The 26,473-nt window shown below is 36.2% G+C and overlaps 1 protein-coding gene across 1 annotated transcript in view; it reads left to right on the top strand.

Moving 5' to 3' along the window:
* Positions 1-26,473, top strand: part of LOC145687929 (uncharacterized) — a 122,057-nt gene that overhangs the window by 71,514 nt on the left and 24,070 nt on the right. Inside the window, exon 3 of the mRNA XM_081761494.1 lies at positions 8,358-8,434. Within this exon, the coding sequence (XP_081617620.1) occupies positions 8,358-8,434 (77 nt within the window). The remainder of the gene's footprint in view (positions 1-8,357; positions 8,435-26,473) is intronic.

The raw sequence follows: 26,473 nt of genomic DNA, 5'->3' as shown, positions 1-26,473 counted from the left end.
ATGAATCTTGGCCGACCTGCTGATAAACCACGTCTTTCCGCAAGGTGAATTGCGGCAATCCGATACCCACATGAGGAAATCTTCCGGTTCAAGTGAAAGCTTCCATAAGAATCAGCACCCTAATCAGTGGAATGTGTCTTGCTAATTTTTCCCCAATGTGAAAGTACCTAACTTTATTGTTAAAAATGAAAAGGCCTTTATTTCAAACAAGTCGCCATTAGAGTTTTCATATTTGAACACAACACTCATGAAAAGTCATGTTAAAGTGCGACTTACCCCTGAAAAAGAATATTTATCTGTTTTTAGTTTCTCGTGTTCCCCAAACTACATGCGGAATTATTGCATGTGCCTTCCGCTCGCATTACCTGGGTACAAACAGCTACGATCTTGGTACTAGCATATGTTTCGGTTTCCAGATCTCAAATATTTATATTTCAGCCTGATTCTATGTCTGAATCCGAAATTTCAAATCTAGATAAGGGGCACCAAAATTCATAGTTTATTCTCGGTGCTCATATTGTGATTTACTAAATAATTATTAAATCTAATTGTAAAATATACATTTGATATTTTGAGCAGACTAAGCAAGATAAATATACGCAAAAACTAGTCAATACTTGTCTTAACTGCTTATATTTTCTTAACTGTCAATGAAATAGGCGTATTGAGGAATTTTAAATATTCCAGTTTTGTACTCCGGTTTCAAATATATATATATATATATATATATATATATATATATATATATATATATATATATATATATATATATATGCGCATGTATTTCATCTCGGTCCTGCAACCGAGTGGACCTAGATTCGACATTGGAACTCTCATCCGGATCATTTTTTTTTTTTTAAGTAAGCTAAGCATTTGATCTTTAGAGTAAAATGAAGGAAACAAATAGACTTGCCAATATTCGTCTTAATGTTCTATTCTCTTCTTCACTGTGAGGACTTCGTGAAATTACTTTCGGCGAATTTTAGATATTCAAGTTTATCATAATTTGGGTGGGATATGGGTTTGGATAAGAATCAAACTCTTGAGATTCGGATTTCGGATCCAGATCCGAATTTCAAACCCAGATCCGAGATCCGAATCCAGATTCGAGATTAGAGATCCGGATCCAGATCCGAGATTCGAGATCCGGATCCAGATCCGAGATTCGAGATCCGGACCCAGATCCGAGATCCGGATCCAGATTCGAAATCCGAGATCCGGATCCAGATCCGAGATCCGGATCCAGATCCGAGATCCGGACCCAGATCCGAAATCCGAGATCCGGATCCAGATCCGAAATTCGAGATCCGGATCCAGATCCGAGATCCGGATCCAGATCCGAAATCCGGGATCCGGATCCAGATCCGAGATTCGAGATCCGGGATCCGGATCCAGATCCGAGATTCGAGATCCGGATCCAGATCCGAAATCCGGATCCAGATCCGAGATCCGGATCCAAAGGATCCGGACCCAATCAGATCCGGATCTTCGGATCCGGCCAGATCCGGATCCGGCCATCCCTAATACCAACCCCTGGCAAAACCACTTTCTAACAACAACCAATTTGGTGAGAATTGTTGTTCCCTACTAAACGAGATTTTATAAAAAGACGTCTTTAAATGAGTCGTAACGTAATTATGGAAGTTTATCAAGCCTCAAAATGGTAAATTTATTTCATTTTATGAAAATCGGTAGGGATCCTTGAAAGAGCTTGCAAAGGCAAGACGTCCAAAGTAAAGCACCTTCTCGTAGTAAAAGAACACGTTAAATCCGAGATTGATGAAAATCGGTGAAGCCATTTTGAAGATAATGCTTTCCAAATTACTTATTATTATTATTATTATTATTATTATTATTATTATTATTATTATTATTATTATTATTATTATTATTATTATTATTATCTGCCAACGCCTCTAAATGTATTTTCAAAATCGATTTCTTGCATCCAGAAACGCTTTTTATACAAAAAAATCTTTAGAATAGTTTTGAATATAAAATTTAGAGTCCTAATATTCAAGTAATTACTTTCCCCGTTTAAATTACAGGACTGTGCCTTTCTCACTGGTCTAGTGGCAAGGCCGCGCACTCTTGGTGCACGCGATTCCACGTTTGATTCCCGATAGGAGAACACTGAATATATTACGTTGGTTCGGATTGCGGATTACACTGTAGGTTCACGTCTCGTACAGCCTTGGTGTAGAAAAACATCCTAAAGTTTAACAAAAAACAGCAAATTACAGGATCGGAATACAGTACGCATGGCTATTAACTTCAGGAATCGAAGCAGAGAATTTGGTACTTTGAGGCAAATACACTAAACGTACACTTCCTCATTCAGTAGTACAAAATCAAATTCATTTCTTTCTTTTACCTTTTGAGCCGAAGAAGAACTACAGGAGATGATGGACAAAATAGTTGACACTGTTAAACTACGTGATGAAATGGAAATCAACATCGAAAAGTCAAAAGTCATGAGAATATCCCGTGAAAATGCGCCCTTCGGGTCAGAGTAGAACAAAGAGAACTTGAAGAGATCGATAATTTCAAGTATCTGGTAAGTATTTTGACAAGAGAGCGTACTGCATCAGACAGATAGGTCAAGAATAGCCATAGCTAAAACAGCATTCAACAAGAAAGGATCTCTCTTAAATAGCAGGATTAATATTGAACTAAGGAAATAGTTGGTCAGGTGCTATACAGAGTGGTCCAAAAGTAGGTATACAGACCTGCATCGATCAAGTATGACATTTTAATTTATTAAGATAATGAATTAATTTGCTTTAGATTGTTCCGAGTTTATGGTATAAGTGAAAATAAATTAAGAACATATAATAAAGAAACTAAGATAACCTGCATGGATAACAATAAGTGAATGATATAGTATCCCATGAGCTAATCAGTACGGGACTGTATACCTACCTTTAGGCCACCCTGTATATATGGAGCATTGGACTGTATGGTTCATTACGGAAGTTCGTTCCTGGTTCAAGACTTGAACATTACGGAAGTTAGAGAAGAAATATAGAGCGCTTCGACATGTGATGTTGGAGGAAAATGAAGAAGACAAAATGGACAGACAGAGCAACAAACGAAGATGTTTTAAAACGGATAGGAGAGAAGAGGACACTTCTCGGCAGCATCCTTCGTAAGAAGGCCAATTAGATTGGACACATCTTGCAAAAAAAAGAAAGAAAGAAAGAAAGAAAGAAAGACAATTGTCTTCTTCATACCACCCACCATAGAAGGAAAGCGTGGAATAGGAAGAAGAAGGACATAAGTGATCGATGATTAAAAAAAAATATTAGAAAATATTGGAAGTTAAAAGAGGGAGGTGAAGATCAAGAAACGCAGAAGAAACATTTCCAGACTCAAATGTGAAATTAAAAAAAAAAAAAAAAGAAAGAAAGAAAGAAAAAGAAAAAAGAAAAAAGAAAGAAAGAAAAAACTCAGTTCCAGGAGCGCCCGAAAGGCAGAATACTTAATAATAATAATAATACCTTTTAAGCAATTGTTTTGGATAAATAAGTTGTTCCGGAAGAAGCAACGTGTTTTGTGTACAAGGAAAGAAATAAAAATACCCCAGAGAAGCTTTCCAACATAAAAGACATTATTATTTAACTCTTTTCTTTCACGGTACCAATTACTTTCCCTTCTGTTCTATTTTGGTCATTCCTTTTATTTATTTATTTGTTTTTCTTAATTAAAGTCACGTTCTTTGTAACTTTGAATGATCTTAACCCCTTGCAAAACTCAATCACACACAAAAGCTTTAGTTTTCTTTTTAACCCTCCCAAAAAGTTCAGACTAATTTTGTCTGTTGGTATTCGCCTCTACGTGACGAAAATAGCAAAATGATGGGAGAGTCTCTCCCTACCGTTTTGATTGAAAACTCATGCGTGCGCGGAGAGAAACCGCGGGATGCACAACGCCTGATTCATAGGGCGTAAAGCCGAATACTTACTTCAGGGATAGAGGCCCAAGTACGTAATGAAAATTCCTCAAAAGACTGCCGTTAATGTTTCCCTTTTATAACGCATGTCTTCTTGACATAATATTTAGTAATTTCTGTAGTGGTTCCCTATGGGAGCAGAAAAGATTTTAAAAAAAATGGCATATCATTTCCACTCGATTACCGTAGCCAGAAACAATGTTTCGTTTCTAAATAAACTTTGAAACTGCTTTAAGAAATAACAATTGTTAAAGTTCCGTTTACATGTAAGTTTGCAATAATAAGAGAGTTGATTTTGTGTTTACCGTTCCTTTCATCAGCGAGGCTATATGAAATGTGGACCTGCAGCTTAACGTGGAATTCGAATGATATGAGCTTCCACCGGGAATCAAACCTTGGACACCTACGCCAAACAGGCGTACCCTAACCGCTTAGCCACGAGAGAGCTCCACACAATAATAAGAGAGTAGTGCAAAATATAATACGCTGATACAGTTATCTGCAATGACAGAAAAGCACGCGCTGAAAATGCCTGTGTTAACATCCACATGTGTTTAAGTAATTTATTTATTCACAAAGTTACACATCCAATCGTGGAGATAATTAAAAGTGAAACAAGGAAAGAATTTTGACCTGGGTTCGATTTCCAGTCGGAGTTCATGTGGTTCGGATTCCATGTTAAGCTGTAGGTCCTAATCTCGTATAGGCTCGGAGGGGAAAGGCACGCTGGTTCAGTGGTAGAGCGTTCATCTCTGGTACGTGAAGCTCTTGGTTCGATTCCGGACCATGTAAGTTTGTGATGGACACTCCGGGGTACTCCCACGTCCTTCCACATTCTCATTCCACCAATTCTTCCATTATCATTCCTTTCCTTTATTATTCATCTCCCTTAGTCTAACAGGAATAGCGTGGTATGTTAAACCAAATATTTCATTTCCCATTTTCACAAAAGTTATTTTGATTTTGAGGAAAGTCGACTAGGGCTTATATTTCAATATATCACCCCAGCACTCAACTGGAGGAACTAAGAAGCAGTGACGTAACTATGAGAGGAGAAACGGAACTTGTGCCCCGGGCGCCGGATTGTGAGGGCGCAAAATTAAGCAAATATTTGGGGGTGCATTTTGGTTTGGTTGGTCAGGGGGGCGCTAAGGCGAGTTCTTGCCTCAAACGACAACTAGCGTATTTGCGTCAATGTTAAGAAGCCACCAAGATGACAAACCGTGTGATTTGAACGCGCGACCTCCGGATTCTGAAGCAATAAAAATACGATAGTTACAAACAAGCGTGGCGATTATCATCGTAACTGACAAATGTGGCATACGGGTATCTCTATATATCTCTAAAATTGGTATACTTAGATGACCTATTATTCGGTGTAGGTTAATTTTAGGAGGCCACAGTCGTTATAGCTATAAATACAACGTTTTATATATAAAAGAACTACTCGTGCAAGACAGCCGCATCAACGTGTGCTAGAGGGTCACCACACGTAAGATTTTTATATATTCCGGTTCAGGGCAGGGAGAAGCTGATGGGTCCCTCTCAATTTAATTTAAATTATAAAACATTTAATTGAAAAAACTTTTGTTCCCTTCAATAATGCGCATCATCAGTAACTAGTTTAGTGCAAATGAGGACATAAATAATTAATATGATACTTAATTACCTTCATTATACCGGTAAATATCAATTGCAATTTAATATATGTGATAATATTTGCTTCACAGGAAACATTCATAAATTCGCAGAACCAATTACCATACTGTACTCATAAATTAACCGTAACATCTTCCATATCTCAATTTGTTGTGGTGCAAGATTTTGTCATACTATCAATCTAACAGTGTGGTTATGTAAAAACTTGCAAGATGGGGAATTTTTATTCCCTTGTTCTTTAAGTATTGCAACCCCAAACAATAAGGTTATTTCTGCAAGTGGAGGGAAGGTACATACTTCATTTCAATAAATTTGTGTAAGCTATCATCTAATAGAAGGTGCTTAAATGCTAATCAAGTCGAATGGTAGAAGATTCGATAAGGCTAGCTTGAATGTGTCATCAGAATAAAACCAGCTGAGAATGCTCCAAGAGCATTGCCAGAACGAACTTAAAAAGAATGGAGGGATGGAGCGGGAAGGATAACTGTCATTACAAAATATTATATCTCTCTATGATTTACAGTTCTCGAGATATGGTTGCTTAAATATCTAGAAATTCGAACTTTTTGGCCAATACCTGAGGAACGGTGGCCAGTAGGCAATTAATCAGTGGCCACCGGTTACTATTTGGTACCAAACTGTTCACCATCCTCTTAGGCATTGATCAACATCGATATGATCTCTGTGTGACTTACGGCTCCCGAGATTTGGCTCGTTAAATCTCCCGGAATCGGAACTATCTTTAGGCCAATATCACGAGAACGGTAAGTCATAGAGAGATAGTGTTGGTTGGTATTGAAGATGGTTAATTAAGCCCTAATAGAATGTTAAACATTTTCATACCGATATTAATTGATGGCCACTGGCGAACTATCCGTTGGCCAAACCAGTGGCCAGTGGGACACCGGTCACCATTTGGTACCAAAATAATTATCATCCTCTTACGTATTGATCAACACGAATATCATCTCTCTACAACTTAAGGTACCCGAGCTATGGCTCCTTAAATATCTAGAAATTGACCATTTGGGCCAATATCACGGGAACGGCAAGTCATAGAGTGATTATATTGGTATTAATCAATGCCTAAGAGGATGGTAAACATTTTGTTACTGATTTAATTGGTGGCCACTAGCAAACTGGCAATTAGCCAAACCAGTGGCCAGTTCGACAGTGGCCACTGGTTACTATTTGATACCAACATATTTATTATCCTTTTAGATATTGATCAACACCAATATGATCTCTCTATGACTTACAGTTCCCGAGATATGGCTCCTTAAATCTCTGGAAGTCGGCCATTTTTTGGACAATATCTCGGAAACGGTAAGAGTGACGCGAAAAATTTAATCACTTTCTTTGATAGTTTTTGATGCTCTATCGAATGCAGAGTTTAAAATTGAAAAAATCATAAACAACAGACAGACACACAGACATAGAGAATTCAGTAACGATCTTTTTAAGTTCGTTGAACCTAATGTTACAAGTAAAAACATTTCCTAATTTTTTTAAAAAAATATTCGTGTTATGTCTTAGCATTAGTTAGAATTAATCAATCATAATTCTCTAAATTAGAGTAAATCCATTACAGGGTGATAAAATAAATATCTATATGTTAAAATGCAAGGTTTATATGTATGTCTCCAAAGAAGAGTTTGTATGTTTGTCTCTAATTCTTTCGACAGTGAGATTTCCAAAACCACAAGTGCTAGAAAAGTGCCGTTTTCAATTATCGATTCCAAATTTTATGTAGATTGTCAATTTCTAATTGAATATTTAAAAAAAACATGGCAGTTATTTCTTTATTGTATCTTTTAGAGGTACACTAGAAGTGTTGAAATTTTAAAAAAGCAAAGCATCATATCCTATGAGTTATACATTCCAACACAATATAATTGTACATAGGGGTTGTATATCTCTCAGGCGTTTGTTTCATGTCCAAATGGTAATGAAAAACGAAGGATAACCATTTCTCCAATCTAACATTAATATTGTTGGAGTGTTTTGCCGAATGGACACCATATATCACTGACATTATAATTAATTGTGTGTGTAATGTATTTCCTTATTGCATACTACATGCAAGAAGAAAGAAAACACTGATGATATATGAATTAGAAACTCATACCGAAAGTAGGCTCATATCTTGCAAACGGTGTGAGATATTGAAAAAATAATCGAAAACATCTCCCTTCTATGGTATCCGTTGCTGATTTTTATCAAGATGTCTTTCACTTATGTGTGTAAAGGACCGTGTACAGATGTGAGGAATGACAAGGAGATTCATGCTCATATGCAAAAGAGATGCGCTGTGTAGAGAGCGCAAGTTGAGCTAGTTTCTATTATTTTAATTTGTTGATTTTTTCAAAATGTGGTAACGCATGCCAAGATGTTAATTGTTGTAGTTCATGTAGAGTATGATTAGCCATGGTGGAAGAAAATTCCCTGGCTCTCTCCTCAACATGTTAATTGATCATTGTTTTTAGAATAAGAAACGGAATACTGACGTCACGATTGCTGAATTCAGACTTTTTCGCAACGAAGAACTCGGAATTCTAGAAGCAGGAAATGTCAACATCAAGTTTATGTAGAAATCTGTGCACAAGGACATTATCATTTTTTCAGAAGGGATATTGCACTATTCCAGGGAACAATATTACAATTAGATATGTTTGAATTCATGTACTGCACCAATGTATTACACTGCAAAATTTTGATTGCTGTAATCATTTTGTTCTTATTACAGGCCGAGCACTGACAACACAATTGTTTTAGCAAACAACGAATCTGACCGGAGAAACATAAGATCCGACAAACGACCAGGTAAGATATTAGCTTAATGTTTAGTCCAGGAATTTAATTTGAAATGTACTTCCGTTAGATTTTTATGTGAATGATATAATTGAGGCGTTGGATGGCAAAATGGGGTAACTCACTTTTTTTAAAACGAGAGTAAGTAATTTTCGTGAACTTGGAACCATAACTTGTTGGATGGCAAAGTTACGTTTTTCAGAGTTAAAAATAGGCCAAGAGATGGCAGCACAAAGAACGTCGTAAATTCGAATTCACGATGATTCTGCACAGCAAAGTGGCGTAAGTCAGACAACATTGGACATGAATCACTTTACAAAGGGCATCGAATCAGCAACAAGCTAAAGAAGAATGATGTAATTGACTTGTTGCCATTTATAACATCTATCCGCCATCACTATTTCTTGTCTTTCAAGGACAGCGACCAGCATGGTGATGATGATGATGACGTTGTGATGCATAATGTTTCAATATGCCTTCCTTATTCATGTTTCTGTTTACAATGACGTTGCCATTTTGTCTTTTATGACTTATTTTTAGGTTCATTTACTGCTGTGCATGTTTTTGTTGGATGGTAAAGTAACGTAAGTCAATATTACTCGTAATTTTAGATACTGATGTGTTTATTAGAGTAAGTACAAGTAATTCTATAAACTTATGAACTTATACCTACATAACAAGTCTTCACAAATAAACGTCTAGCTATATAGGGATTAAAATCTATAATAATTGTAGAATTTTCTGTATTTATTTTAACATGTATTTCGATATCTAGAAATGACTAGCACCACTTTTCCTTCCAACCCCTCAATTATGTGGTATTTCATTGAATATACAGGAACTCTGTATCTATATTCTGACTCTCTCTACTTTCCGAGTTGACAACATACCTTAGCAACATAAAGAATTCAAAACAGAACTTTGTACTTTTTGTCCGATTTTTCTACATCGATTCTAATAAAAGTCTCAACATCTCCAAATGTCTCGAAAGCAATGACGCTATTCGGTGACGTGCATTTTCTCACGGTGCAATCTCGCACGGTGCTCATTATCGAGCAATTTCACACGGTCCTGGTTATCGCATTAATCAGTCAGCAGGTGTGGTGCATTTTCACACGGTCCATCTGCAATCACGTGATTCACCGTGAAACTTCTTTCACTACAAGGGGAGGGGGGACAGAACAACTATGAACTAAGTAAGAACAGAGAAAGAGCAAATACAAGTTAAATACGAACAATTGCAATTAATATTAGAGAAGGAGAGCTTAGTAAATGTTTCACTTTCACAAAAAGAATAATGAAGAAAGTAAGCAGAAATTAAAATAACAAAGAACAAGATAGAACAAAGAAATCAGCAAATAAAAACAATAGTAAAGAAGAAGAGAAAAATAGCATATACAATAAGAAATTGAAATAAATGAAAAAAATAACAGAAACTATCGGAAATTGATATTAATACATAAAGAACAGCAAATGAAAATAAGAACAAATAAAGAATAATCAAAAATTAAAATAATTAGGGATAGAAGATAGAATAATCACATATTAAAATAAATAAAGAATAAAATAAGCAGCACATCAGAGAATTCAGACAGGTAGTTCAACAATCGAAGAAAAATGTGCCCGCCCTAGAGCATAGAAAAACGTTGTGATTTGTAAAACACATAATATTAGCTCCATACTCCAAGGCGGTTCTAAGAAGAACCTTGTCATCTTGTTATTTTCCGAGCGAACAGCACGTCGTTAAGATGGAACCTTCTACTTTTGTACGTCGTCAACCCATTTTTACAGTTCATAGCCCATTATCTTAGCTTTTGGAGATAGCTCAAGCTTCTCAAGCAATTTTTAAGGTTTGCGCCATTTTCTAGCTTCTCCAGGGCTAATTGCAATCGTTCGTCAAGACGGATGTAAGTGAATTTTCTACGCTTCTCCGAATTGCAGTCTAAGCCCTGTCTCGTGAAAGCATGAAAACTAGCTGTCGCATCTGCTTTTAATACACTCACAAGCTCAAAGATATGTGGTGTACTCTTAGATATGGTGCGATTTAACTTATTGTGCCAACCCTCCACTGGGTTGTTTGTTCTGTGCCTTTGACCGTTGCAGTTCCATATTTCTCTTGGAACATTTGGATTATCCATCCATTGTTCAATGAAATAATCGTTGAACATTTCGATTTCACTGGTATACAAATTTTGATCAAGGTCGTGCTTATGTTGGTTTTTCATCGGTTGCTTAATGATTTTCACCCGCTGAACACGAATATGGCAGTTTTATTCCCGTAATGTCAAAATTTGTGATGATATAAGCATATCAGATTTTATTGAAACAGTAACATATTATACAATTGTATCTTACAGGAACATTGAACTACAAACATAACGCACACATTTTGGACATCAACTTTCTGGGTAACAAAAATGTACATAAAAATACATAAATACCAAAATATATGAATATTACATGTATTATAAAAATATACAAAAGTACTTGAGATTGGAGGAAAAAAGTCTTCATCAAGTACTGGAATTCCGTAATCAAAACTAAAGGTTAGTGGTTCTTTTTCTTTTGTGGGAAACGTTCACTTCGTCACGGACTAACCCCCAAATATAATTACCCATCATTGCACAATCCCACCTTTCTTGGTATCTGCTTTCCATTACCTGAATGTCCTTATGGAAACGTTCCCCGTGCTCTTCGCTAACATCTCCTAAATTCTCCCTTAAGAAATGCAAGTGTGAATTGAAGCACATACAATTTTAAAGACATTCCACTTCCCAATGCTCGATATTGATCAATGAGTGTCTTAACTTGGTGATCAAACGCTTCACTTTGGTTATGCACAAGAAATTCCGTCAACTTATGAAAAGCCTCACAAGCGTTCCTTTCCAACTCAGTCATTTTTTGTTTAAGTGAAGCACTATTAAGCATAACACGACTCTGAGACCCTTGTGAAAATGCCAGCCAGAACTTTTGCCTCTGCTAAAGCTGGAAACATTTGTTTGATACATTGTAGAGCAGGTGAATTGTGATCCAGAGCTTTCACAAATTGTTTAATATGTAATGTTGGTATGAGAATCTTCTCCCTGGACACTAATGCTTCATTTATCACATTATGTGTTCCTAGAATAAGCTCCGTTCTTTCAGGTCACACAGTTTGATCATAATGCTGGTTAGTTGTCCGACTGTCCCACAGACATAAAAAGCAGGAATATTTAGTATAACCACTTTGCAACCCAAGAAGAAAACCAATAATTTTGAAATCCCCACACACGTCCCATTGATGTTCCTCATATTTAATTTTCTCCAACATCAGCTTCACACTTGAATAACTTCCCTTCATGTGAATGGAATATGCAACAGGGGTTGATGGATACTGGTTTCCGTTGTGCAAAATAACGGCCTCCAGACTACATCCTCGAACTGTCCATGAACAGTCGCCATTCATTTGGTTCATATTGAAAGCCAATTGCCTTAAAAAGAAAACCGATTTCTATACAGTAGCACAATGAATCATCAACGGCAAAATAAACGGAAAAATGTTGGTGTTTGCGTCTGTACTTAGATATTTTGCAGGAAGAAAGTAGAATGTTCCACTCTGAGTCGTGATGCTAGCAATTCGGACTTGTTTTTCGGTAATTGTAGATCTCTAATCAGATCCTCCAGTTCTTTTTGTTTAAGTAAATGAGGTTTCTCACTATCTTCCAAAAGGAACGAACTATTTGAACTGTCGGAATGAGCTGCTTCTTCACTGAAAACCGTTTGGAGCGAAGGTGAGGGAATAGGGAGTTCTTCACTATGCGGAACAGGTGCTCGGGAGAATGGTACGTTTGAGTATTGTAGCTGACGTTTGTTCTTGTCTTTCTTGTAGTGCGTCAAGTCGATCATGCAAAAATAACAATCATGATGGTTGGTAGGTTCTCTCCACACTCGAGGAATGGGAAACTGCATGCTTTTCCTATTCCCACAATCAATGTTCCAACATCGACTTGCTATTACCACAAGACACATGTGGGGCCCATGACTTGTCAAGATCCCCAATCGCCATTCTGAAGTAAGCTTTATAGGCTGCACAAAATTTTGTATCAGGCACAATCCTATGCTTCACCTGCTTCGGACCAATATAGTATCAACACACATAACAAAAGGAATCCGCACGTAACTTGCACTTCCGACCCAACAACATGTTGCTCAAATACATTAGCTACACACTGACGTTTAACTACACGCACGTACACTCAGACTTATACGATAATATAAAATAACTGTGGAAAATGTGCATTTCATTACATCATTTCATTACTACCAGAATTGGCTACAGCTTAATTATTGCTTAGACTTTATTTAATCAATTTACAATTCTGTCATGAATCTTTAGAATTATATTCTCTCTGCTACTCCGAATATAGGTAGAAAAATAAAACATGGTTATATCATTGAAAATATTGACACTACATAAAAATAAGTGCCGGATTCGTATTCAGGGGGTCAAAATACATAAAAGCTCATCAAGAAACCATAATAAGCAAAATTTTGTATACTAGTGTTTTCTGGCCAGATGGACAGTCCTCCATGACGGTGAGCCAACCTTCATCGATCCTGCTTGTTGGTATTAATGCCAATGCACTACACATGCGAACATGATGGCGTACATCTTCATTGTGGAGGTATTCTTCGACGAGACCTATACTCTGAATCTTCCGCCAGATACTCTGGTTGAAATGGTAATGGCAGCCGGAAACCTGTGAATTGGGAAACACTGCACGCAACGCATTGATTGCAGCAAGTTCAAAATCTATTTTTAACACTCGAGGTTCGTTCTGGCCAGACCACGTTTTAAGAAATGTAAACAGTTGTTCGTATGTTCGCTCTGTTTTATCTGGCAACAATGCATACAAGACCGGTACAACCAGTGTCTTATCATGTGTGCTTCCTATGTCTGCATGTATGGTGTATAACTGGGAAAATACTTACAGGAACTCTTGAACGTTCCATCAAAAAACCATTGTTCGCTTTCCTTCAGTGCTGGTTTCAAACCCTCGTAACCAAAACACAGAATTCGTCCGTCTCCTTCCAGTGCGTCGTACTGTAAAAACGAGGTACCATCTTCAAACCGAATCATATAATCGGGAAAGCAGATATTTCTAGGAGTCGGTGCACCTTGATGTATGCCGAGTGATTTCCTTCTAACACCATTTAAACCCCCTTTCTTCTGATCATACGATGGTATGGAGGTTACTAGGTCCAGACCTTGATTAATTGGAACAGCCGTTTCTTCTTTGAAGATAACAGACACTGGTGTAAGGATCTCGTCTCTTGCTCTCTTCTTGCAATTTGAAAGTCGCTTTCGTATCTCGCAAACTGCAACATCAGGTACACATTGATGATCTCTTTCCACAACTGCTATTTTATCTTCTGTCTTGGGCAGATTGAGCCTGCCATGGCAATTTACCTTCTGTCTGTTGATGCATAGCTAAAATAATAATAATAAAAAAACATCAGCTTCTGAAATAAACGATTGAAATGTGTTTTCGCATATACGTACACACACATAAAAAAGCGTTTGCTCGGTTACAAATGTACAAAATAAATTATTATTCATAAGTATCTTTTGTTTAAAAAATGAAACATAAAAACATGCGAATTTGTGTTATTACTTCCTTTTACGCAATTATATATGTGTAGATATTTGTTTAGGCAAAATATCACATGAAAGAAAGTTAATTTTTAAACACAGTAAAGCTCCGATTATCCGCGAGTACTTTTTTTTAAGCCCTGCTGCAGCCGCCTACTATTATTTTTCATAAGTACTCGAGTCGCTGCGGGATGACAATCCGTACGCAGATATGTACTGTATGTTCTAATACATAAAAATAAATTGCATTGTAAAAATCAATATTTCCAATTTTCTGCTGTATTGTACATATTTTAAAAGTTTTATTATGTCTTGTTCGTACAATAAAACAGTGTTTATGCTGAAATATTTTTGGGTTATCGGAGATTTTCGCCATCTCTGGTGCCCTTGCTACCAAATTCCGCGGATAATTGGGGCTTTACTATATTAGAAGTACTAAAACAACGTGAAAAAATATTTATGCTTTAGAGAAGCAAGTATACTGTCCTCTCAGATAAAGATTAAAAGTAATACAGATACTGTTCTTGTAATTCAGATAAAGATTAAAAGTTACGAAATTTTCAAAATACCATCATACATGTAAGATATCATAAAGTAAGATATCATACATTATTGCATATTTTCGAGTGCCTTAGACGATCGGTGCCCAGTTTATGAAAACAACCACCACGAAAACTAAGAATGTATTAAATCCACAATATAAGCCAACCTACTTTATTAAAAGAAACTAACATGTATTACGAGAACATGTCATGTCTAGACATCGGATTTTTATGCACTTAAAATTTATGAAGTATGCATACAACTTCAGGGACTTCTTTTTAGAATTTACTTTTATAATAGTTATAGGTTACATACTCTTAACGTTTTAAAACACACACAAATAATGGAATTAAGTTATATGAGAACACGATCTCTGGTTTTCTTGACATTTGTATTTTACAGTGGATTCAATTAACACGAAATAATACGAGTTGAGTTGATTTTGAGTTTAACGTTCCGTTCAGCATCGAGTCTATATGAGACGTGGGCCTACTTATTAACGTGGAATCCGAACCACATGAGCTCCCGCCGGGACGAAATAATACGAGTCTACACGTTTCCATTGTACAAATAATAATAATAATAATAATAATAATAATAATAATAATAATAATAATAATAATAATAATAATAATCGTTTTCAAGGGTTTGCTCTTCCCGCAATTAGCCTTACAGTGTATCACAAGATGCTTCTCTTCATTTTTTGGTATCCGTTTATGACATTTGTAGCCAGAAAATGAACTATTAACATCAATAGATGTTACTATACAATATTTACGCAGAGGAGCAAGTGTAGTATATATATATATATATATTCTGGCAAATTGAAATTTAACCCTTGGAGATATTTTCCCATGACTTCAATTATTTTTAGTTGGAGTTTCTCCCAATAAGATCCGTCATTTTTTTTTCAAGGAGTGCCCGAATTTACCAGAAAATGACCGGAGCTCGTGTCGAACTTCACCAACTAGAGCTAAGCATTCACTGAGTAGCAATACTCGTCTCTCTTGTTTCTGAATTGATGTCGACACGATATTACAATGTCATTATTATTATCAGATTTCTCTTAACGTTTTGGTAATTGTGGGCATTTCTGCTCTGGTGATCGGTTTCTAACATTATTGGTCGTCTATAAATTAGGAATTCTTCCATCTTCTCATGCAAAAAGCCCTTCCGTTGCATAGGCATGTAAATGTATTGAAAATATAAACTAAAACTGGATTTATTCCATGTTGTAAGCATACATCTGAAATAAAAACTTATAAAATGTGCTGAATATGCTCTTGAGTACTAATATATGCTCTAACCTTTGAAATATGCATTTATATGCACTACAAAGCTTCAAATTCGGACTATATTATTATTTCTAGAAACCCCTACCAAATTTAACAGAGATGCTTACGAGCAAACAATGCATTTGCATAAAAATCCGATGTCTAGTTATATTATATGAAGCCTTTGCGCCCCCCCCCCAAAAAAAAAGAAAAGAAATTAAGAACATAAAAAAAGGAAACATGAATTTTTACAGAAAATCCTAATTCTATTAATACGATACTTACCCATACTGTATGATCCCTGTTTTCTCTCTGCATGTAGTACTGGAACCCTGCATGAACTAAGAGACGATTACCTCTGTTAGTTGTTATAAACTCCATTTCTACGTTGAATCACTATGTTCACCGAACAACGAAAACACTAAAATTAAGGAATTAGACATCAAGGGCGATTCTTTTATACCCTATTTATCCCCCACCCTTCAATGACATGATTCACAGGTGTACCATGGCCATACGCACCTGCAGAGATAACTAAGCAGTAACAGGAAAAGAATAATCACAAAATAAAAGTTCATTTAACTCATCTTTCTATTTTTAAACAATGGGTTCCGACTTCATTAATAAAGTGCTTATTTTATTCTTTGCTGTGGAGAATGACTTTATTGTCCATACATTATTTCCGAAAATAGAGATCTTGATCAACTTAGCCGCAGAATGCCTTGAAAGTCGACCTGCAGAGACGATATCAATTTGGAGTGGAAACCAGTAACACATTTTAGTCTGTTTTCGCAAGATTATTTGTTTTTCTGAATTTTTATTTTCATGTACTTTAATTTGCTATTATTTTCGTTATTAGTTTTATTTTATTTTTGTAATTATTTTCCTCTTCTTTATTATAACGTGTGTTTGTTAATTTTTCTTTTTTCTAGCTTCTCTAGTATTAATTGCAATTGTTCATATTTAACTTGTATTTGCTCTTTCTCTGTTCTTACTTAGTTCATACTTGTTCTGTCCTCCCTCCCCTTGTAGTGAAAGGAGTTTCAGGGTGAATCACGTGATTACAGATGGACCGTGTGAAAATGCACCACACGTGCTGACTGATTAATGCGATAACCAGGACCGTGTGAAATTGCTCGATAATGAGCACCGTGCGAGATTGCACCGTGTGAAAATGCACGGAATCACGCTATTCAGCAGGTTCGCACCGGTTCACTTGTTAAAATATTTTGAGTTCGCAGAACGGTTTGCTATACCCAGACATAAATACACACATGAGATATGAAGAATGATGATCAGATAACAAAAATGAAAAATGGTATCATATGAGTGAAATGGTGAGGGTATTTATATTTGAAACACCATCATCAACAATCGTTGATCCATTGCTGGATGAAGATCTTTCCAACTCTTTTTGAGAACAAAATATCTTGGACAACTCTTCTCCAAGATATTTAAAGTGCTACATAATTTCGTCACACCATCTTGTTATTAGGATACTGTGTAAGTCGCTACTAGTCCCTTGTAGTAACCAGTAAGGAAATGTTTCTTCTACCTTGCATGGTTTGTTTTCTAAGAGAATTATATCTATTCCCTATATATCCATCCACTATCTCTTATATATATATATATATATATATATATATATATATATATATATATATATATATATATATATATATATATATATATACATAGCGAGAGAGAGAGAGAGAGAGAGAGAGAGAGAGAACCGGTTGTTAAAAATTAGAAAAGCACCACTGCTCCAAAGTGACTTACGCCATCGGACGCCTCAATTAGGAGTAGAGTTTATCAGTAAATAAGGAGTCATTTGGTAGCATTTGTTCTATTTGTAAATCACTTTACTAGGATTCATCGTCTGTAAGATACACTTATGTCCAAAATTAAAGTGACAAACGGGAAATCAAAGATGCTAACAGACGTTAGCACGCAATGATACTAAATGGATGTATGACCGTGTACAACAATGTACCAAAGCAAGAACAGAACCGAACTCATGAAATAAATACAGATGAAAGACACAATATGGACCAAAAGCTTTAGATGCCTAGGGTATAACCGTGACCATACGGGGTGCATAAATTTTAAATGTTCCTGGTGATCCTATACTTACATATCCTACAATTACACACATTGCATAACTACATTGAGAAAAATCTATTATCCGGACAGCGGTATATGATACAAATATACGGAATCCTTATATTTACTTCGGAAATCAGTAAGAAGCATACGTTAGCCATAAGCTACTTACTTTTTCCGCTTAGATACTACATCATGCCGTTGCAGAATGTCTAACATCTAACAGTCCTCCTATATCACATACGTATACGTATGTTACTTACGTCAGCTGTATGTTACATATGTCCATCTGTATGTGAGATCCTTAACACCTATATACAGTTCTTTCATTTGTACGGAAAGTACGTTTATTCGAAACACTTACACGGAAAGCAAGTATAAAATATACTTTTTTTCAGTTATACGTTTCCTGTACGTTAAGTTCAAAAAACTACAGGATTTACACATGTAACCTACTTTTTACGTGCGCCACACACGTTTTTCCTCAGTACATATAAACTACAGGACATATATTAATTACTGTAGTATGGGAATGATCAAATCTGATACGTTTTGCCATGTATTACGAAAAATTGAACCCCTTTTTCGAAAACCCAGAAGGGGTAATTTTCCCCTTGCTTCCCGCTGTGAGCGCCCATGGGTACAGATCCTTGAGAATAGACGTAAACAAAAAAAATAATCTCGCTAATAGGTACTAAATAAACTCTTCTTCAAGACAGTAAGAGGTTCACGCCATGAAGTTGCAAATTTGTCCGCTAGATGTCAATTGCTACAGGATGTTTGCTGCCATCTAATGGCGCAGTATGTAACTTCTAGCATTCTAAAGTTATACACCTTAGTTACAATTGTAGAAATTCTGATATTTTGTACTTACCTTAAAGTCACCGTTACCAGACAAGATGTTAACAAATTGACTCCATTAACGAACTTGGCCAAGAGATAATCACTCTAGCATCCTATTGTAAAAAAAAATGAACATAATTCAAAAATCCACTTTCGTTTAAGAGTTATTGCGTGGAGTAACGGACAGACGGATGTATTAAAATTACAAAAGACCCTCTAGCGTGATCCTAATAAAGCACCAGAAGTCTCAGTTTGTAGTAAAACATAGATTAGTAAGTTATTCCATCCAAGTATCAGAGCCAATAACAAGGGATTTAGTACACTATGCAATTTTTTTCATGCAATCTAACTCAATATTACGTACAATTTGAACCAATCCAATACTGCATTTAATCTGCCTCACATAACTGCATGCAATTCTGAACAGCGGTGCAAATCTGTCTTCAATTTTGGGGAGGACGAGTAAGATTGTTCCTAATCTTCTTCTTCTTCTTCTTTTTTAAGCGATGTTCAAAATATTTATGAAGTTGAAAAACAATGTGTTGGAGGATCAGGGGAGCAGAATTGCCTTCAACATTTGGAAGCGGGCAGATTTGAAGCTTATTCTTGGGAGGGGGAGATGAGACTCATATTGCGGTAGAAGAATCTGATCTCTGAGGTTAACCTGTTATATATCAGGCGACGTAGATGAAGTAGTGAAACATATCTGTATTACAAATGAGAGAAGTGAACGCATTCTGAAATTTGAATACATGCATATTTATAATTGGTATGTTTCTACCTGGACATCCACAATGATCCACATTGACATTTTGGGACATTTGTTTTATAATAATATAAATAATGACTTCACAACACTATGAAGAAAGAAAATGTATGATGCAACAATAGTACTCTTTTTTTGAGGAAAATGATGATGATCTCAATAGCATTATAGGAATCGTTACAGGAATTAAACAAAAAGTTGAAAATAGACTAACAATAATTAATGACAATGAAATATTAAAGAATACGTTTTTTTAAAAAAATGAAACAAGTCAAGGGACATCAATTTCATCTCACTTTCCTTTGCGGCAGTCGGACTCAAATCATCACACATTTCAAATCGCATTATTGGGGGGAAGAGTCCCCCAGTTCCAAGATTGGGAGACATGTCCCCCATCCCCCCAGGATTTGCGCCAGTGATTCTAAACTACGGTTCTCTCGATTCATCTGATTTTGACAGCTACTTGTATTGGGTAGTGTCCCTGGATCTCCATGTTGCATGCAATTTAACATGAAAAATCGCATAATTTAAAACGGCTTTACATAAAAGATATTGTAGGAAGGCTACGGACAGAAACATTAAAGGTGTGGTTACTGACAGAGCCAGCAACAACAAGATCGATGACCTTCATTGATAGTCCTGATCTGCTCATCTTCTGCAACAAACTGACAATTTTTTCATCGTCAAGGACAAGGAGGACCCCAACGAAGAAACTGATCAACGATGATGCAATCAAAAAAAGGCAGTTCTTCTTCAAGGTTGCTGCAAGAGGTAGGTTTCGAACAGATCACTGGACAGATTTACGAGCCAAGGTTCCGAAAGACAATGTGAAACCGTTGTTTAGGATAAGACGTTACGTTTTATTTCTGGAGAAGTGCGTGACTTCATACAAGCTAATAGTATAGGCCAAGCCTACTTACGTAAGCAACAGCTATTAACATGTTAGCAAATTAATCTTTCAAGTCTATAAAGTGGCTGATTTTAATTATACACCGTGTGGACAGGCTTTGAACAGATTATTGGCGTCAGCAACTAAGTACATGATTACAAGTTTTAGCTAAGATGTCAATCCATTCGGGTAACACATCCTAACAGCATATTTTTTTAAAGCAGAAATTTCAATTAATGACAGAAGTTTGACTTCCCGTCGCTGATACCACCCATGACAGATAATGTAGCCAATTAAATTAGCATACAAATATGTCTCTTGCAGCCAATTCAAGGGAGGAATTTCTTTAATAAATTTTCATTTCCCAAGAACTTCCTAATGGAAAGATCAATTTCAGTAGTTGTCTATGTATATTTTACAAGGGCTATTCGTAATGTATTGATAACGATTTTCATCAAATTTTGCAGATAAATACTAGAACTAAAACAAACTCGTATATTGAAGATCACTTTTACTCTATTAAGTTCATTATTTATCTTTCTGGCTTTAAATATGGAGTGAGCATGGTTAAATTTTCTGATAAAGTTGCTTTCAAAATGTAACTAGTTACCATTGCGGTATTTCAGAACAAGTAATACGTTACTTTTACGTTACTCATGGAAAACATAAACAGATAGGAGCCACAATTGTGACAGAGAATACTTACTCTTACTGGTCTTTTCGATTTGTGACTACCGCGAGATCCTAACAGGATTTCATATTCAGTAGCCATTATGAGTGCCCAGAACATCTGCGACTTCACGATGATAACCTTCGATGTCCTCTTAGGGCATCGAAACCAATGTGTCTGCGGCACGTTGTCGAAGTTTTATTAACTGTAGCTGGGAGATATCCGTTGTTCAAGACGTTGTACAACAATGACCCACACGTGTTTAATTGGATAGAGATAAGGTGAACACACAAATAAAGGGAGCAGTAGCAGACCATGTTCGCCTACGAAGTTTAGGACGCTACATGCCACATGAAGCCGTGCGTCATCTTGTCAGAAAAAGGTCTCTTGCAGGATTGGAGTAAGAACTAATTACATCAGCCCATTCCGCGGTGTAGTTTCCGCGGATCAAAAACGCGTTAATGCGTATTAGACACCAGCAGGTAAGGAAACCAATTTCAGCCTGTACCATAATGGCCGATGTCAAACCAGTATGGTGACGTGGAATTTAGATTTGCCCAGGTACTGCTACAGTGTCGCAAAACACGATATCACGATGCTACAACCAGAATTTGGCAGAGAAAAAGATGTCCCATTCGGCTTGCCATGCGCGGCAGCGTTGCCACTGTACACCTATGCTGTGCAGTGAAACGGAATCGCAGCCGTGCAAATATACCCTTCCCCGCTGTACAACGTCAAAAAGTTAGTGCAGACCGGTCCACTGCGCAACAACCACAAAATAATGCGTTATTGTTCAGGGTATATGACTGTGTGAACTGCTATAACCATCTATATAAGAAATTTGTCTTCTCGTTCCGTAGTATAACGCAGCTACTGGGATAATGCACGTCGTTTTGTGTTTTTCTTCTGGAGCCATCGATTTCATATTCGCACTGTGGTTGCGTTCTGACCAACAGGAGCACAAGGATGTTACAGGAAAGAATAATCTCCAATCATGCTACATCTATATTCTTCCGCTATCACGGAACGAAACCTACTGGAATTGCTACCACATGCAACGACAAAGCATTGTTGGACCGCTCAGAAACTCATGTTATGACAATAATCGATCATTACTGAAATGTAGCACTCTGTACTGTCTTCGGTTACTGTTTTTGGAGTTCTGATCTTCTACATGCATCACGGAGTTTTACTAATATTAATGTTACTGTCTTTCAACCTCTACAGTCTACACATTCTGCAAATGTGGGGTTAATCCGATACTCTTTTTTGATTATGTTTTATTGTGTTTTATATCTACATAAAGCCACAATTTTTCTTTTATGGATTCTTTTAATTAACTAGTTAATGACAATAATAGTAAAGATTTGATTCTTTTTATATTTAACAACCGCATTCTTTGCTGTACATAAGTAGTGTTGTCCGAGAGACGAGACAGGATTTTATTGATAAAAAGTGAGACGAGAAATAAGTCTTCCAATAGAAAAATACAGACTTTTCGAGACGAAAAAGCAATTTGTTGACATCCTTTTGAGATAAGAGTGCATCAAATCATGTCTCGTAGGCAATAGTAAGCAGAAGTGCTTTAGTCTTCTCTCATACAATTTAGATTTAGACAAATCTAAATCTAATCTAATCTAATCTAAAGATTCTCAAAATCAAGCAGTAACCCATAAATACGTCTCTACTTAACCTATACCAGTAACTACGGAAACAAAAGGCAACAACCGCAAAGACTGTTTCTGAACTAATGGTTATTCCTTTATAATAAGAGATGAAATTAAATCTTCGAGTTTAACGTCCCACGATTATGCCCTTTAGGCTAAAGGAGACGGACAATTAAAGGAAGTTAATGGCAACAAAATAAATTGGTGTAATGACAATGTGGAGGGAAAAGGAGAGCCCCGAGAAAATTCATGGACACAATGTTGTCTACCACAAATCGCGCGACCGGAGATCGAGGCAGGGACGCCCCGCACATGATATGAGTGCTCTACCACTGAGTTCCAATGCTTATCGGAATAACAAGAATTGCATTGTACAGACTAGTGGTGGCATCAAAAACCGGTTTTTCGGTTTTCAGGAAGACAAAACCGGTTTTTGAAAATTTTCAAAACGGTTTTCACCGAAACCTGTTTTCTCCAAAACCGGTTTAGTTTTCACCGGATCCGGTTCTGGTTTGCTTCAAAACCGGTTCCGTTTTTTTTTCAAATTTGTTCTATTTCTGCTCAGAATAGTATTTCGTTGTTCTCCGGTAACCGATTCCGTTTCCACAGAAAGTTTTATGTGTTTTCCAAAAGTTTTCACCGAAACCAGTTTCGGTGAAAACCGAACCGGTTTTGAAGAAAACAGAAACCGGTTTCGGTGAAAACCGAAATGTTAGTTTTTCGTATTTCGGTTTTCTCGAAACCGCTTTAAGGATTTTTAAAAAAACGGTTTTGTCCATCACTAGTTTGAGAACACCTAGTCACCCACCAGTAACGACGACAGCTTTAGTTTATTTTGGGAAGGAGCAGACAGAGGAGCAGTAATGTATTTGATCTATATTACAACATATGTCTGGAAGCAGAGGTAGCCATCGGGGGGCGCCCGCCCCTCTGACGTCGTTAATGCCACCCACCTTTCTTTAAGAAGTCATCTACTCTTACTCATAAATGGAACTCAAATTTTTCTCTGAAACTAAGGTCTTTATTTCAAGCAAAAACACTTTCACGACCTATGTGCGGTTGTAATGATACACCCTGTTTTAGACAGGTGGTTAGCTATGATTTTTGAACAAAATTGTCCTTATTTACTTATGCTTTGGTTATGAGTGCACATGAGACGAGACGAGATAAGTCTCGTAACTAGGCTTGCCAAATTTGTAAAATCGGAAAGGAGGACACTTTGACTTTTAAAAAAATGCTTTTACCGAAACTTAAGTTTGATTCCAGATTATATCAAAACAGCTCACTTTAAAGAAAAGGAAAAAAATGAAGTTCAGCTCTCACAGTATCAACACTAAGAGGTAAGTTTATTTTTAAAATCCGTCCAAAGTAACTTATGAAATGTTTTGTTTTATTATTTCTATTCTTATATTTCACGCACATTTTTTCAATGCACGTTTTCACGTATTTCTAATCATTGTGTTATTTTGTATATTTAACTTTGTTTTTTTTTTTTTTTTTTCACCTCACCAAATGTTAAGGATCAAAGTTCCTTAAGTCACCATGTTTCATTCATTTTGACAATTTGAAGTTAATAAATATTTAATGAAACACTTAGCCCAACAACAGTAACCTTAACCTATCATATCACTACACCTCATTCCTAACAGAGGGCATAACCCTCTTAAAGGTGGCTAGCCCTTCTGGCTAGCATGCAAAAAAAAAGTAACTTAATTCTTGATATTCTTTCACATTCTGCATTACAATTCGATATGGAGAAAAAATGTAAGATGTCACGAGTTTGATGAAATTCCCCAAATTTGTACTACCATGAGCAAAATAAATGACGCGTCTCTTTATTTTGAAGTTTTCTGAAAATATCTCCGTTTTCTTTATATGTTCGAAATTTCGGAAGGTTTCCCCAGCAGGACAGGTTAATAACAAACCCGTTTTTAATATTTGTGTTAGATATTAGCTTAAAATAAAGAAATTAGAAGCAAAAAACATTAAATCGACAGAAATCTCGAGAATTACCAACTCTGCTAAAGTGGGAAATTTTCAAGAACACGAGGGAATTCTGCAGTTCAACACGAAGCAGCGACATCTATGTCATTGAGAGAAGCGTGGATTAGATCTACAAACGAAAATTTTAACGAAATATTTCTAGTATGTCTTATTATATGCATTTTCAGCGAACTCCAAATATATGAATCTATGCTAAGTATTAACGTATAGATAGTGCAAATAGTGGAAATTACCTATGGAAAAAGACGAATTGTTAGCCCAATCGTAATGAAAAATCGTCTTTACTGTAGAAGCTCAGTTGGGTAAGGCAACAAGTTTGTATACCGAAGGTAGACGGTTCGAATCCCGTGGAAGTACTGTTGTCATTTTTATCACTAAGGTTATTTTATTTATTTTTTATTTGGGAAAGAATCAAATTGTAAAATATGTGTAAAACTCATGACGATACCAAAAAAAAAAAAAAAGGAGAAAATATCGTCGCATTTGCATTAGTGTCTCTAATTTTTGTTTGCAAACAGATTCGTAATTATTTCCCCTGTGCTCACTGATGCATAACGAATGTTTTCCAGTAAATGTTAATTCTAATTTGGAGAATTTTATAGTTTCACAATGTTTCTCACTACATAGTCTTCTATCTACGTGTTTGGATATTTTAATAACAGATTTCCCTATTAAATGTTTAATTTTCTCTATAAATATTTGTCTTAAATTGAAATTGTTTTGAATTTACTAAGTAAGCAAAGTTGCCCGAAGGAGGGGAGCTCAAGTAATAGATATTCTACGTAAAAGCAACCTATTGTAGAATGATGATGCTTCTTACCTTCAGCACATAATCTTAACGTTAGAGAGTCAGAGAGAGAAAAATCCTGGTTTTTCCTCCTCTATGACCCCCCCATCTTAAACCTCTACATATCATTGTTCGTCTCACATAATTTCGGCTCTCCAAAGACATTCATATTTATTATTATTATTATTATTATTATTATTATTATTATTATTATTATTATTATTATTATTATTATTATTATTTAACACTCTTTATTCTACATGCCATCTCTCAATTTTTCGATACAGCCCCCTTAGTACTATGAAACTCTCTTCTTCCATAGTGAAATGGAAAAAGATCATATAATTGCCACTACTTTACAAGAATATAAACCAAAAACGTCAGTAGAAAGCACATTAAAAAATTTACTTTTTGAGGCTCGTTTTGGTGCCCCTCTTTCTCTGGCGCCCCGGGCAGTCGCCCGGCCCTTAATCCGCCCTTGAAAGTACGGACGCATAACTAAGGACTGCAGAGGAGAGGTTAACCTTCATGTTATGCCACTGGTTTGACGTGTTTGAAATGTTCAGTAAGTGATCAGTTGGTGAAATAATTTCGACGGTTACTGATGTTTAAAGTTTAGCTAAGACAAAGCTACCTAATCAAATACATTTGATATCGCGATGTCACAATTTGATTTTTCCTCACATAAAAAAGACATAAACAATAGTAATAAAAACCCTTACTCGTACTGGGCTCCTAACTAACTAACAACCTAATTCTTACAGACTAGTTGCTCTGACCAACTGAGTTTCGATTTATTACGCGAAAGAAGTCTGTTATATTAAGAGGCATGCTTTTCATTATCAAAACTGTTCGAAGTAATACGAACATGGC

The sequence above is a fragment of the Thermobia domestica genome, chromosome 6 (assembly GCF_964235325.1).
Source record: "Thermobia domestica chromosome 6, izTheDome1.hap1.1, whole genome shotgun sequence".
NCBI classification, from domain to species: domain Eukaryota; kingdom Metazoa; phylum Arthropoda; class Insecta; order Zygentoma; family Lepismatidae; genus Thermobia; species Thermobia domestica.
This window is presented reverse-complemented; position numbering and strand designations above follow the sequence as displayed.